This window comes from Daucus carota, chromosome 4, assembly GCF_001625215.2.
Source record: "Daucus carota subsp. sativus chromosome 4, DH1 v3.0, whole genome shotgun sequence".
Classification (NCBI taxonomy): Eukaryota; Viridiplantae; Streptophyta; class Magnoliopsida; order Apiales; family Apiaceae; genus Daucus; species Daucus carota.
This window is the reverse complement of record NC_030384.2, coordinates 42,828,230-42,844,609: the sequence shown is the minus strand read 5'-3', so window position 1 is coordinate 42,844,609 and position 16,380 is coordinate 42,828,230. Positions and strand designations below refer to the sequence as shown.

Genomic DNA, 16,380 nt, shown 5'->3' with positions numbered 1-16,380 from the left:
CGATGCACCTTTTATGTCTGAAAAGAGAATGGTTCAAATTACTTCAAACTATTCATCCTACTATTATCTAAAAGAACAAACGGCATTGCCCATTACCTTGATTCACTTGCTCGTTGAAAATTACAGAAACCTGGTCTTGTGGGAGACCTCATTTCAAGTGTTGTTTTTTGGCATACTTCGGAATTTGATTTAACAGCCTTAAATTTCCAAAACCTGGTGGATGAATAGCTGTATGAATGACTGTCGGTGTCTTTTACTCAGAGGCTGTATCCAGCTCTCACAGATTATAGCAACTCTATGTGGGTTATGCTAAATCTCCAGTTTTGTTAAAAAAAAATCATCAAAATTTAATAAGATGATATATATAATGATTGAAGTTTTTTTTTTGTTGCTAAATTGATTTGAGTATTTTAAATGAGTATCCATAAAAATCAAGTAGTTAGATGAGATATTTTGACAAGAACAGTGGCCGTTATGATATAAAATTTTTTTAAAAAAAAACTGGAGGATCAATTTTCTTTGGCCTATCACTTTAAATAATTTTGCCGTTGGGATTGAGTTTATTTATTCTTTCGACCTCTTTTAAATTTAAAAAAGCGCAATGCATTTGCCCGTTCCTTTTGGTTTCTTCACATTTGCTTTTGATCATGTTTTATTAGTTTGTGTTTTTTGAAAAAAGCTGGATAAGTAAAGTGTGCATCTACAAACAAAACTTAAAACTGATAGCTGCTATAATTTTTGCTTATCTACTGTAAGAAGATAAAATATATGCAAAACAAAGAGAACATTAGAATAGAAATAAAGGAATACTGATATAAATGAACTGTAACAGAATCACATATTACAAAAGTAGCGGTGGCTTGAAGAAGAAAACATATGTGGAGGAACACCTATAAACCAAGAACTTCTAAACACGGACGGGTATTTGTTTGTAAAAGGAAATATATTATAACAATATTAAGAAAACACAGGAATCAGCAGGAAATCTACTATGACAGTAATAATGACCTCAGGGTAATAATAGTAAGGTAAATCAAGACTGTAGAGGTCGCCTGAAGTTTACTATTCTACAGTGCTCAACCAGCAGCTAAACTTTTTTGTTGGGTTCAAAAACATACTTGATCAATGATTCCTTGATTGACAGCAACTCAGGGAACTCGGCCTTCAACTTCGCCCCATCCATCTCATTATTGCTTCTAGCTGCTACAATTACTTTGGCTTGCTCCTCTAGTGTGAAGTTTGAGTATTTAAAAGATGGGTCGATATATTGCTTGTACATCTCCAAAATCTCATTGTGGCTTACGACTCCAGGGTTGGTGAAGTTCCATATACCTTTAAGGTTCCTCTTGGCCATCTCGATTGAGATAGGTAGCAACTCATCCAAGACTGTCATGCTGTTGGGAATATTAACCACCTTATTATAACGACTAATCTTTGTGATGAAGTTGCGGGGGTTGCTGAGGTCTGATGATATGGGCATCCGAACTCTGAGGGTGCAAACATTGTCAAACTCTTTCAAGAGTTCTTCAACCTGTTTTTTATGTTGACTACATTTAGTATTCATTACTACATTATAAGTAAAGAAACAGAAACTATGTAAAATATATTATGGCAAACTTACCATGGCCTTTGTCTTTGAATAGAATGATCCATGAAAATTGGGTGTGTCTTCTTCTTTGAACCCAATGCCAGAACCTTCTGGGTGTGCAGCATCATACTCAAATATGCATCCAGTAGCAAAATTAATCATCAGAAGTCCTTGCTCTCTGCATACATCAGCTAGTGTCAGTGTACCCGTGACATTTGTACGAATGGTTTCTGTTTTGTGGGACTCGCACCAATCGACATTGGGTCTACCAGTCACACCAGCAGCATTAAAAACATGTGTGGGTTTAACTATCTGGAGATCAGACACTAGCTGTGATCGATACTCTAGGCGCCCCCTTCCATATTCATATGGAATACCTTGTTTTTCACATAATTTTCCGAGCAGACCACCAATCCACCCAGTCCTACCATAAATTAAAAACTTAAGAGCTAATTTCTGAGGCACTGTGCTTTTGGGATCTGAGGAAGAAACCTGTGATGGGGCAGATTTATCCACGAAACGGGTTGATTCAGCGTCACGGTTTTCAGATCCGTCAAAGTGTCTCTCAATTCCACCAGGCATCATCAGCATTCTTGGATGAGGAAGCAATGCTCCAGATACATCTCCCCACCAATCAGGGTTGCTAGTGTACCAGTCCATAGTCTTTTTTAGCCCTTCTTCCCATGTAGTGCGCTCAGCCCAGCCCAAGTTTTTCAACTTCTGATCATCTAGGAAATACCTCTGATCATTGAATGGCCTGTTCTCTACATAGTTAATATTTGTTTCTGGGTCCACAGAAAAAAGTTTACAGATGTCTCTGGCAACATCAGTAACTCTCCTTTCCTTCTTTGTCCCAATATTATAAACATGGCCAACTTCTCCCTTGTGAAGAACAACCTCAAAGGCCTCAGCAACGTCCTCGCAGTAGAGATAACTGCGCACATTGGCACCATCCCCATGAATAGGAAGTTGCATTCCCCTCATGGCTAAAAGGATGAACTTTGGGATCAACTTTTCTGGAAACTGATTAGGACCATAGACATTATTACCCCGGGTTGTAATAACAGGTAAACCATATGACCTGCCGTAAGCCATGACAAGCATCTCAGCCCCAGCTTTAGTGGCAGAATAAGGATTCGTCGGAAGGAGTTGTGAAGCTTCGTGATTACCCACAACAGCATCCTCATCTGTCTCCCCATAGACCTCATCCGTGCTAACATGGATGAACCGCCTGATCTGTCCAGTCACTTTGCAGGCTTCTAAAAGCACATGAGTACCATAAATGTTGTTCTTGGTGAACTCAAAACTGTTACCAAAAGAGTTATCAACATGGGTCTGAGCAGCAAAGTGCATAATAGTATCAATCGACTCGGTGATCAAAAGATAGTTGACGAGATCAGCACTTCCAATATCTCCCTTGACAAACTTAAAGTTGGGAGCAGTACGAGAGGGATTAAGATTCTTAAGATTGGAGCAGTAATCAAGCTTATCGAGCACAACGATCTTGTACTCAGGGTAGCTCCGAACAAGACGATTAGCCACATGAGAAGCAATGAAGCCAGCAGCTCCCGTAATCAGGATATTCTTGGGAGTATAATTAGCCATCTCAAACCAAAATTCTAGCAGTAAAAACACATTCAACAAGATCAGATCACAACTTATCAGACAAATTCCAGCATGGATCAAACAATATCAACAACTTTTTCCAAGCCTAACGAATTGGGTCAGTTTTCAAAAGCGATCACAAAGACATTCAACACCAACCAACCCAACAAAAAATCAAAAACTTAAAAAACCCAGATCCAAACAGAAAATGCAGAGATAACAACCCCCCATCCCTCAATTATGAGGATAAACAAAACGCACGTACATTATGCGCGCACACATACAAATCACAGTTAAGCTAGATCTGGATCAACACAGATTTGAATATAGTAAAAGCTAAGAGAGGTAGATCTACAGAGATTAATAATACAGGAGCAGCATGATATAAGAAATCAACAATAAAAAGCTTAAAAAAGCAAGAAAAAAGAAAAGATAAAGAGGGGTGAGAAGGAACTTACAGGAATGAATGTAGGAATGAAGGGAGACGCAGAAAAGACTTTGAAAGCAGAGGAGAAGATAATGAGGGAGGAGGAGGAGGCAAGAGCAACTCTCAGCACAGCGAAACGTGAGGAGAGACAATCGTAATTGCCCCTTATTTATAAGCTAACCATACCTATACTCCTTTTCGTACATATCACATCACACTCGCCTCTCAGATTTCTTCCAACTTCACCATATTAAAATTCACTTATACTAATGAATGTTACAAAAATGAGAAATTGGATATAATCGGTTGAAGGACTGATTCAGAGATTAATAATTGATTGTATTTTAATATTTAAATATTATTTAATATTTAATTATTATTATATTAGTCATTTATTAACAAACATATATTTATTATATCACAAGTTTTTTAATTGTTTATAATTAAAGTAATATAATATCTTAATTTGAATTAATCGAATTTTATAAATCGAATCGGCCGGTAACATTGTTGGGGATTAATCGGTTGAATCGGGGATTTTTAGTTAGCTGATACTAATGTGTTGAGACAATTTTTTTATAATGTATTAGATTTAATCTTGTTCTTACCCAAATGAGAGCTTTGGTTTATTTCATTGTTTGTTGAATAACAAAATTTATTAAAATGTTTCGTTGATGTTTGGCTGGGATTAAAAGTCACAGGCAAATTATTTATAATATTAAATTAATTCCTATTTTTTAAGTCGGAATATGAGAAGCTGAAAATTATAATGTTTCAATAACTTATTTTTATATTTAAAATTTGATTTTACAAAATTGTCAAAATTGTGTTATATTAAAAGTTTTAAATCATAAATTCTAAATAACAGATTTTTTTTAATATGAATGTTTCGAAAATAATTGTATTGGCAATTTTTTTAACTAATGGAATAATTTTATGATTTTATTCGATGGAGCTTCTGCTAAACTCAAGCACCAAACCAAACATGATATCTATATTATTTATTTCTACTATATTTATTATTTTTACGAGAAGTTTGCGAATTTGGAGATGCTCTTGAGATACTCCCTTCGTTTCTATTTACTTTTCTCGTTTGAAATGTTGGGACTGTTTATGACATGAGATGAATGACTAATTTACATCTCATCTATAAAACTAAATATAGTCGTGAGTGATCTTATTGGGTTCGTATTCATGAGTACTTTGATACGGTGAAATTTTTATATTTAATACTAACATGAATTTAAAGATATTAACGATAAAAATGTGTGTTGGCAAACGTGACAAATGCAAACAGAAAAAGTATTAAGACGGAAGAGTAGTTTTATTTTTCCAGGTGGCCACTGGCCAGAGTTGCTGCAAACCGATCTTCCTTAACAAAAAAAATCCAATGAAGAAACTTTGCGTATAAAATAGTCGACATTAAATCAGCGCAGGCTGTAACGCGGACCATGGATAGTCACACTCGGATGTAAATCTGCTGTCGGTTAGCTCAACACGTAATTACTTGATCAAGAAGCCCGCGCCATCACTTTTAATCTCTTATCATTGACCATAGACTAGAGAACCTTCTTTCCGGAGCTCCCGCCTTCACAACTGACCTTTCTTTAGGCTTTTTTCTCACAAATGGGTAGAAATGTATGAATTTTCTGAAGAGCACGCAGAGTAAAAGTATAATTTTTTAAAATTAACAATTGTTATTGAAATAAAAAACCAATTATCAGTTTTATAATTAACTAAAATGAATCCTGAACCTTTCTCGGTAATTCATGTGCTTCAGTCAAATCTTCTCATTAGTTCGCTGTATTTGGTACTGTTACATAGTCAAGTTTTAAATACAACGCAAAGTTTGTTTTATCCCCTCTTTAATTAGATATCACGGGAAAGATTTTCGAACTATAAATGATGAGACATGACACAAAAAATTCTTATGTGTAATTTTTATTTTCTTCCCTATAATGCTTGTAATGTGAGTCAATTATGTAGTGCGGTGGTAATATATTTCGTCCGAAATTAGTAAATATGTTCTTTTAGTGATTGCATAATTTATTTATTGTTAGTTATTAAAGAAAATTTATATATAATACTTATATATTTGCATAACAATTAAAACACAGTACAAATAAATTAAGGAGCTTATAAGTTACTCCCTCCGTCCCCCTGAGTAGTATACATTGGGGGACGGGGACGCGGCACGGACTTTAATGCTCCTGTAAAGTGTAGTTGTGTAATTTATTTTTAAAATTTTCTTTTTCTGAATTAAAGTTTGGATGTTATATTTTTATTCCGAAAAAGAAAATCTCAAAAATAAGTTACGGAACTATGTTTTATAAGAGCATTGAAATGCGTGTCGAGCAGTTGAAAAGAAACGTATACAATTAAATGGGACAGAGGGAGTATCAGTTATCACCAACCTAATTGACCTTGTGAAAATTGTCTATTGAAATCTCCAAAGATATCTAGGACAATCTAAAGTTAAGACGATTATTTAATTATAACTAATTTTACGAGAGGTGCTCTAATTTGAGGATATCATGAAATTATTCTTTTGATTATGAGTATTAAAAGTAGCTTATTAATTTTAATTAATTTGGTACTTCGTTCTCAATGAATGGAGACATCTTTTCTTATAGAATATTACGCCTCTAGACTTAGAAATCACACAAAGATTTATTCTCGAAAACGGTTAGGACGCAAAGTGGTTTTTTATTCGAAAAAAGAAAGACGCTAAGTTTCCACGCAAAGAGTGTTGCACATACCCTATTAAACACTAGATCCAGTCCAAGACTTGATAGCCACAAAATTACTCAATTCCGAGAAAAATGTCAAAAACACGAATGACATACACATGTTCTAAATTTGGATTCATGATGAGAATTTGTAGAAGACATCAATATTGATAAAAAATAATTGAGTTCAAGCTAAGTAAAGTTAAAAATCTAGTTCAGAATAAAAATATGTTCGAGTTGGAGCTCGAAAATGAGTTGAGTCACGTTTGTAAAATATTTTTCGATTGTTGAAATTAATAAAAAATAATTTCTCAGAATTCCCCGGCCTCCAAGAGATCGAAAAGAGAGGAGAGGGGCTGAGAAGACATGAGATGCGGGAATATTTGTTTGAAGAGCGTAAAAGAGCACATGACGATGATATGTAAACTAAGGGTCTGTTTGGGATTGCTGTTCAAAATTGCTGTTGCTGTGAGTAAAAGTGCTGTTTAAAAAAGTGCTGTTTATAAAAGCTGAGACTGTTTGGTAAATTTGATTTCAAATGTGCTGTTTGAGTAAAAGCCGAAAACAGACTGTTTGGTAAATTTTTTTGTTAAATTGCTGTTTGGAGTTATAGTTATAAATAAAATAATATTTTATTCATTATTTTATAGACAAATATTGAACAACAAATTATAGTTGTATAAAATAAGAAAATAAAAAATTATTTAAGATAAAAATTAAGTTTTCACAAAGGAAAAAAAATAAAAATTAAGCAAACTAAAACACTATGGGACTATCCTTAAAATAAACACAATAAGATTACGAGTCAAAGTCCAACTAAAACACTATAGGAGTAATGGAGAAGGAGGATGCATGAATTAAAAAAAAAAAAAAAAAAGGAGGATGCATGATGCTTGCTTTATCTTAATAAAAAGGTAATTTGTTGTTGTTTACTATACATTATTACAATAAAATGTTTTATACGTGTACTGCAAATTTTATTAACATCTGCAATTTATTAATACTGCTTTTTTTAAAAAAAAATTAACTAATTTTTTTATAATGTATCAGGTTCTTAAAAGAATATATGTTATTAATATTAGTATATATATATATATATATATATATATATATATATATAATTTGTAATAATATATATTTCATAGGTTCATTTATAAGTTATTAAAGTCAATCTCTTCATCAAACTAAAAAAATATAAAGTAAGTAATGATATACAAATCATATTTAAAATATAAAATTATGTAGGAATAAGTATTAAAATTTATGATTAAAAACTATATTCTATTTGCAAAACTATATAATTATGGTGAAATATTTTCAACAGTAACTTATCATTTATTTTTTATATTCTAATATAAAATAAAATAATTTTTAGCATTACGTAATTTTAAATGTTTAACGGGCAATAATAATTCAGATTAGAATAAAAAAAAGTATTTCATAAATGTGTAATGCTTGTTTTGTTGTTTTGTTTTATGAACAAAAATAATTGCAGGTGCTAGGGTTTGATGCCAGGACTTGCAATAGCGGGGCGCAACAGCCGCTTTTGTGAAAAGCAGGGGTATACCTGCTTTCTGTAAAAGCAGCTTTTAGACAAAAAGCGCGGTTAGAAAAAGCTGTTTAGGACGTTACCAAACAACCTTGTACCAGCTTATTGACAAAAAGCTGCTGTTGTGGTTGACAACCACAACCCCAAACAGGCACTAAGCTGGAAAATGCAGATAGACAGGCTGTCTGGATTCATGTTCATATTCATCCTCGCCGCAAATGCATATGAATAATTATTATCAGATCTAAGATCCAGCTTTTCAAGTCAGACGCGTCACTGTTCTAGCTACCCACAACATCTACACCCTTACACCACCACACTTCCATTTCTGTGATTTTATTAGTGATTTTATTAGTAATAAACTTGAGTTTGGAGATTACAATTTCATACTCCCTCCGTCTCCATCATTTGTTTACATTGGGGGACGGGAGTTCGACATGCATTCTAATGCTCTCGTAAAACGTAGTTTGATCAATTATTTTAAACTCTTTTTTTTCTTTTGAATAAAAATTTGATGTTTAAATTTTTATATAAAAAATAAAATTTTTAAAAATAAGTTACAAAACTATATTTTATATGCGCCTTAAAATACGTGTCGAGCAATGTAAAAAAATTGTAAAAAAATGAGAGGGACATGTGAAGTATTACATTATGGGAACTTATAATAGTTTATGAGTAAGTATATTAAAAGCATGATTATAAACAATCGTTAAATTTTTTTTTATCGATTGAAAAAATCATAAATTATCTGACCAATGTCAAAGAATTCCCCGTCTCAATTTATTTTTGTGCGATAAAGTTAAATAAATTTAAGCTGCACGCAGTCACGCACAAAGTATTCCACTCACTACCTGGGACTCTATCGGCCCCACCGAAAATAATAATTGTCACGTGATAAGTCTGTGAACCCAGCACATGAATATGCAAAAGTCTGGCCCAACCGACGGACGAGCCCAATTAAATATTGTTGTTTCCTTGTTTGTAATGGACTGGGCTGGTGCCCATTTATTACGGGAAAAGAGTTTCTGAAACAAACCAAGGTAATTTCATCACTTAAATGCAGCTGCAGCTTAGGTGAGACGTGAGGTCACAAGCAAAAGTAAAAGGAAAAACAATACTCCCTCCGTCCCTATTTATCTGTCCACTTTGGAAGTAAAAATTTGTCCCTATTTATCTGTCCATTTATACTTTCAAAACTAATTTAATGATAGTTTTTCAAATATATCTCCATAATTTCAATTTTCAAGGCTTGACTTATTTAAAACTTGGTTGAATTCATGTTTTCAAGACACAAAGTAGGGGTATTCCACCATTTTCAAGATATTAATTAGAGTTATTTAATGAAAAAGTTTATACAATCAATTATTCCTTGGTATGTGTACTTTTTTCCAAAATGGACTAAAAAGGGACGGAGGGAGTACTCACATATCCCAGTTATGAAAATCATGTTCCATGTTCCCAATTTTTCTATGACTGTATAAAATCACCACAACTGGTGAGCTAAATATCAGAAATGACAAGATAGTTGTGGTTTTATATTGTTACAACCAGTCAACTGTAGTTGACTATTTCCAGATGTAATTAACTGTAATTTTCAGCTGTCATTTCCACACACTACCCTGCAGTTCCTTCATGCTCTGGTGAATCAAGACCAACATCACTGTAGCCTTATACTATGATTTAAGACGTACCAAGACTGCCACATGATCCTTAGCACCCGTATTACTCTCCCCACAAGCTTGAGACACACAAGGATTGTGAAAATCAAGCTACTCCCCCCACAAGCTTGAGAGTTGAAACACCCAAGGATTGTGAAAACCAAGCTTGGAACATATGGAAAGAGTCACCAAGATCCTTAGTAAAAATGTCTGCCAACTGATCTTTAGTTGAAATCTTCAATGGAAGAATAATTCCAGCTTGAACTTTCTCCCGTATGAAGTGACAATCGAGTTCAAATGTGCTTTGTGCGAACATGTTGAACGGTATTGTTAGCAATATCAACAGCTGCTTGATTATCACAATACACCAGCACAACACACAATACAGGAACAATGAGATTAGCTAGCAAATATTTAAGCCACATAATAGAAGCAAGAGCTCGATATCCTGCCTCAGTACTATGAGAAGTAACAGTTTGTTTCTTGGCTTGCTAAGAAATGAGAGAGGCACCGAGTTAAAGACAAAACCCAGTTACTGACCTGTTAGAGATGGTACAGCCACCCCATCGCTGTCACAAAATAATACTCCCTCCGTCCCTCCCATTTCTTATCAAATGGGTTGGGCACGGAGGTTAAGAAATATGTATAAAGTAGTGAAAAAGAGTAAGAAAAGTGGGTGAAGTGGTGGGACCCATTGATTTTTAATGTATAAAAAGAAGATAATGGAGTAAAAGTAGTGTGAAAAGGAAAGAAAAGTGAAGAAGTGGTGGGACCCATTAACTATTTTTGGTAAGTTTTGAAATGTAAAGAATTGGATGGGACAGCCCAAAGAGGAAAGTGTAAAGAAATGGGAGGGACGGAGGGAGTATTTTATAAGATATTTAAAAAATGATACGAATAAATAATGATTCTGATAGTTTATTTTTGAAGAAAATAAGTGAATATATATGCTTATTTATTAATAAATAACATTAAATATCTTTGAAATATTTAATTTTAAAAATTAATATATAAATATAAACCTTATTTTAGAATTAATTTTAAATTTTGTAGAATAGGGGGAGATTACGTTTCGACATCATTACAACTAACGACGTTTTCACAATTTTATTGTTGTTGACTGGTAATTGACTATAGGTCCATAACTGTAAATGGGCAACACTCACAATACATCTCCGTAGAGCTGAACGCGAAGAACACGAACCAAGTTCAATAGTTACTGAATTGCCAAAATAGGCTATACAGAGACAATTACATACACAAACATCATTTGTACACAAAGCCCCCATAAACTTTCTTTACTCATATATTCATAATATAAAATTTCCCACACAAACCCTACAGAAAACAAAGAAAGAACACTGATCAAATATACAGTGCTGTGAAATTTTGAGCTCCTTTTGGTTAAAAGAAAAATGGGTTCCAGTGAGATGGAAAGAAAGTACTCTTTGTTGAAAGATCTCAACTTTCAAGTCAATGTTAATCAAGAAGATGAAAGCAGCAGGAGGGGTTTCTTTATATCCTTCTGGCTTTATATCTCCACCATCTCCACTTCATTTCCATCTGTAATTCTTTATCAGGTCATTTTGCATTTTTACAATCTTTTCTTTTCCTTATATACTTCAGTTTTAGTTGAGGGTTTAATGATTCTTTGCCTGTTTTTGATATTGGGTTTTGATCAGATTGTGTTTTGGTGAAAGTTTAGAAATATTCAAGCTTTATAAGTTTTTGTTTTGGTTTGTCGAGTTAATCAAGAGCTTCTGGTTTTTGATTGTGTCATGTTTTGTTTCTAGCTGTCCTCCTTAGTCCTTTGTTGAGATTTATCTTATTTTATTTTATTTATTTCTTTTTATTAATTTTGTTATTGTTTTTTTTTCAGTTTTTTGTTTTTTGTTTCCTTAACTTTCCTCATTACTATCAAGTATCAACTAGTTTCAGTACAGTGTACATAGAGGAGAATCTATGTAAAGTTTGTGTCAAGTTTTTAATATACTGACAATGCATCATGAACTCTAATGAAAGCAAAAATTCTCGCATTTCATAAACGACACCCCTATCACTATGTCAATGGCGGAAAGGTTATGTTTATTGTTTTTTGTGTAATTGTGCAGGCTGATCCTGATAAAGCTTACAATGTCCCCTTCCTTGGGCTGAGTGCTAACAAGAAGTTGATGCTGTTTCCCTTGCCTTTTCTACACCAAGAAGCACCTAGCCCCACAGATCCAGTATCGTGGATAGAAAACACATATGCTTCTTCGAAGACTGATTTCCCCCTCAAGAAATGGGTTCATGTTGGATGCGAGGTACATAAACTCACCAACTTTGAAATTCAGCCAATATAGTATTATTAGACTTTTTGGATTGCTGATTATTGAGATGTACTATAAAAAAGATGTAAATGCATATATACTTTTAAATAAGGATGCTTTTTTGTGATTACTCATTCTTGTCAATAGTAACAAGATTATATGTTGATGGCTTCGTATCAGGTTTCTATTGATTTTGTGCGTATTTACACCAACGGGGTGCTTGTTGGAGAGAAGCCTTTATCATCCACATCAGAAAAGGGGTTACATTTAAAAGGTCCGAGGACAGTGTCGTTGTCTTCTACTCATAAAGATATCAAAGTTAATTACGAGATACAGGGTTATGTCTATGGAGTGGAGGTCTTATCACATGCATCAGATGTGAAGGATCATTACCTGAAGGTGCATGCTAGTAATTATTAGAAATCTACAGCCTTTAAATTTTCTTGTTGACATCACTTTAAAATATTTTTCTTTAATTTTTTTATGATGTCAGGATCCCCCTCTTGAACTATCTATTGATGAATCAAGTGCCTTGGACATTGATGAAGACAATGATGGTGTGGGGAGCATTGTTTGCGGAAAGGTTAGTCATGTTTTATCTCCTCTCAATGTTAATGTATTCCGTCGTGGTGCCATTTTGGAGAATGTGCGAACTGGAGTTTTGCTCCTATGCTGAAGAACAATTCTTTATCTAGAAAAAAGTTACTTAGTATACTGCTCATTTGTATGATTGTGCTGCCACTATTCCAATATAAGATGTCAGCATTGGGATTTCCTTGCTTCCGAAAGTAAAGAGGGTGGTTTTAAATATATTAAAAGTTAATATAAAGCTTTATATAGCCACATGCTAGGTTTCCCCGACTCTTCACGAATGTTATCTTCGAAAACTACTATGAACTTGTGAGCTTTACTCCAAAAACAAATGAAGTACATATCATAAATTTTGACATGTCAAATACTTGTATTTACACTGTTTTTGACCAGAATATACAAAGAATTAGCTGTATTAGGCTCTGCTTGTTTGTCTGAAAATAACTTGATTCTGGAGAATAGTTTATGGTTTTTTTTTCTGGAAAATGATTCCCTGTAAAATAAATTTCGAGAAAATATTATATTTTCCATTATTTGACTATCATGAAAAAAGTTAAGAAAATATTCAATTTGAAAAATGTTATCTTTTCTGAAATGGAGAAGTCATTTTCCAAAAACTCATAACATTTTTTAAAGAAATATTCCTCCATTAAATAAATTTTATTTTCCCATATTAAAACAAACAGAGGAAATTAGGAGAATATTTGCTTTCAAACAAATGCGAGAGGCAAGAAAATCAGAAATCCTAGAAAATTCCTGAAGCTAAACTTAAAAAATATACTTCAGGAAACAGACGGAGCGTTGCTATCACATCTCACTCTGACTTCCTTGAAATTGAAATTTTCTTATTAAAAGCTCGGCGAATCCTGCACTCTCTTTCTTCCCTTTCTTCTTAAGTTCCCCTTAATGTGTATAGCAAAATTGCAAATGTACTTATTAATGTCGTGTCTTTTGAACTATGCTATGGTTTTTGGAGTTTAGGTTTGTTGGAAGTCATCCATCATTAATGAATGGATTTATCCATATAAATTGTATGCTTTGATGTCCATGTTTTTTGTGATTGTATTGTTTCCTTTGCCATACAGTATTGGTGTAATTTGAACCACGGTTATCGTGTTTATCACCCTGTGAATTAGGATAATAGTGCATATAAGGCAAGTTTGCGACACATGCAAGAAATTCCTATAGAAGCAGAACATTGTCCATCTGGTTCAGAAAGTAATGAAGCAACAATGTCAAATTCCCGCAGCATGTCAAGTTGTAAATATCCAGTTTCAGATTCAATTGTATTCAAATACTGCCTAGATGGCCCAAGTGAGAGGTCTCTGATGCTTAGGGAAATAGCAATGCTAGCGTCTGAACAAGAACTTCTGGACTTTGCCGAGCAGGTTTCTATGTATTCAGGATGTTTTCATCATAGGTAATCAACATGAATATTATATCTTAGTCTTTCAGAATTCCTTATATTTAGCAGTCTTAGTTGGCATACTTTCACATAGTGCTTTGCTACATATCAGTAATAATTTGTTTGAGACAGCCAGAGGTTCAAATTTAGTTTATCAGTTAGATATGAAAGTGCAATTATTTTTAGTTTTTTTTAGCATTCAGCTATGCCAATGTCAATTTTTTGCTGCTACAATTGGTGATGTGCTACGAGTAATCATAGTATTCTTGATCTAGGACATTCAGCGTAATACAACTTAAGATGTTGATGATGTTGGAAAAACACTACTTCTAGTGCTTGTATTATCTGTTCTAATCATGACTATAACACAGAAATTATGTATTTAATTCCTTCCAAATTATGTTGACACTTCCTTAGTCAAAGTTTTTAAATGACTTGATTGATATTGGCCTGTCCTGGTGGTACTTATGTAGAAAGTTTATATTTTTTCAGGCACCAAATAGTTATGTCAAAGAAACTTCTCGAGGATGGAACTAAAACTTGGAATTTGGTTTCAGAAAAGAATAAACAAGTTCTTTGGGAGAATTTGGCTCCTGAGATTGAAGAACAGTTCAAGAAAATCTCCTGTTGCAATACTAGATATTTATCATTGGAGGTCCCGATCTTTCCTTATATTGTTGACGTACAGCTGAAGATTTTCTGGCTTATAACTTATAAGACTTATATTGATTAATTATGTTCAGCAAATATCATTTGATACTAATTTTTCCAGGACTTGGAGCTTCTGCGGAAAATTGCTGGATGTCAAGATTTAGTGACCCGTGAAAACTTCGAGAGGCTATGGCACTGGCTATACCCTGTAGCTTCTACAATATCACAAGAATGGATAAAAGCGATTTGGGATTCTGTGTTACCAAAATGGATTGAAGGGCTCATTTCGAAAGAAGAAGCAGAAGCTTCACTCCAGGGTAATGGAAGGTTTCAAGACCCTGGAACATTTGTACTGCGGTTTCCTACATCAAGGAGCTGGCCCCATCCAGATGCCGGTAGTCTTGCAGTCACTTATGTTGGTTGTGATTATAGTATTCACCACAAGCTTCTGTCTCTCGATTTGATCTATAGGTGTGTTTCTCTTTCCTTTTTGTTTTTCGCGGTTTCTGCCAATGACATTAATTGTGTGTCTAATTTGACATATAGTAACCCTATTTTTGTTGACTGTCTATGGTTCTGAGCTCAATCTTTTTTCATTGTCAGTTATAATAGATTTTAGTAACCAGTTTTCTCTCTTGCCTAACCAGCTCTGGTGCCAAAGAAACCAATGCGAAGCCGCTTAAAGAAATGCTACTTGAAGAGCCCGAGCTTTCTCGATTGGGGAGGTAAGACGTACTCACTATTTATAATTAGTTAATATCAGGTGCATCAGTCTAATGCTAAGTTTGCATGGTTCATTATTTTGCAGGATCAGAAGAACTTTCTAGCTCATTTGAGATGTATATATGTACAATCTGTTTGCCGGAGAGAGTGTACCCCTTTTTGAGTGAGTAAATGTTAGGATCTATTATCATGTATATTTAGTGACAACAAAAATCTTTTTGTGTAGCTTCTGTGATAGTTGATCTTCTCATCCTAAAGGGGTAGTGCCTTTTCATTGGGGTTATATATCAAATTGGCGACCCATTCCGTCAAATTGTGTGATTATAGTACCCTGTGAGAGATTGTATTATGATCCACAAAAAGTGATCAAAAAGCGATTGAAATACAATCCCATTAGATTATAATATTTTAAATTAAAAAATTATAGTTATTTGAAAAACACAGCACCTACCTCTTTCAAAACAAACATGGCCAAAAGTTTTACAAGAACGGGGGGTACAAATGGTATGGCGATAGCAAGAAGATTCACACGTTTCCTTGCTCAAACACCTCACTTGATATATGAAGTTGCATGTTCTTGCATGATGTAATTTCAATATGGATTATATGTGAATAATCAGCTCATTCTGTTATGTCTGCGCGTATTATTCGCAATCTTATATCTTGAACCTGATTTAGAGCAAGTCCAACAATATGCTAAAATGATTTGCAAAACTAAGTGTGGTAATGCTAATTTGTTCCTCCTTTCCTCAGAGAAAAGGTAATGAAAATATGAAAGGGAAAAAAGTGAACAAGAATCTACCAGTGTTTGAATATTTTACAATGCTATTGCTGTATGTAGCGTTGCATTAACGTGTCTCGAATCAGATCCACAATAAAAATTGCAAAAAAAGGAAATCCGCAGCCGGGGTTCGAACCCGGATTACATCAGAGTTTGATATTCAATTAGCCAGTGCTACTGCGGAACCAACTTGACATAACTAATAAAACTAAGAGTACATATCTGTTAAATCACCCCAAAAAACCTCTAGTCCTTGTCCTTGACTAAGAATTTAAAAGACCGGCAAAACACAACCTGACCAATTAAAGGAAATCCTGTAAAGAGTAAGATTTCGTTTCAAGCTCAGTCTAGAAAGATGCGACGA

The 16,380-nt window shown here is 34.0% G+C and overlaps 2 protein-coding genes across 3 annotated transcripts; one reads left to right on the top strand and one right to left on the bottom strand.

Moving 5' to 3' along the window:
• Positions 1 to 793: 793 nt before the first annotated feature.
• LOC108218895 (trifunctional UDP-glucose 4,6-dehydratase/UDP-4-keto-6-deoxy-D-glucose 3,5-epimerase/UDP-4-keto-L-rhamnose-reductase RHM1) lies at positions 794 to 3,791 on the bottom strand. The gene is made up of 3 exons (XM_017392052.2): positions 3,652 to 3,791; positions 1,622 to 3,207; positions 794 to 1,531 (listed from the first exon to the last, which is right to left on the bottom strand). Exons 2-3 carry the CDS (start codon positions 3,191 to 3,193, stop codon positions 1,088 to 1,090), a joined length of 2,016 nt encoding a protein of 671 aa, XP_017247541.1. The 5' UTR covers positions 3,194 to 3,207; positions 3,652 to 3,791; the 3' UTR covers positions 794 to 1,087.
• Positions 3,792 to 10,692: 6,901 nt separating this feature from the next.
• On the top strand, positions 10,693 to 15,520 carry LOC108218351 (SH2 domain-containing protein B). Of its 2 annotated transcripts, none has more exons than XM_064091799.1 (9): positions 10,693 to 11,136; positions 11,668 to 11,859; positions 12,046 to 12,264; positions 12,359 to 12,448; positions 13,593 to 13,876; positions 14,354 to 14,543; positions 14,634 to 14,983; positions 15,160 to 15,237; positions 15,321 to 15,520. In XM_064091799.1, exons 1-9 carry the CDS (start codon positions 10,972 to 10,974, stop codon positions 15,337 to 15,339), a joined length of 1,587 nt encoding a protein of 528 aa, XP_063947869.1. In that variant the 5' UTR covers positions 10,693 to 10,971; the 3' UTR covers positions 15,340 to 15,520. The 2 variants fall into 2 exon arrangements, with proteins under 2 accessions (XP_063947869.1, XP_017246753.1); XM_017391264.2 differs by having other exon boundaries at positions 10,695 to 11,136; positions 14,354 to 14,516.
• The last annotated feature ends 860 nt before the right edge of the window (positions 15,521 to 16,380 follow it).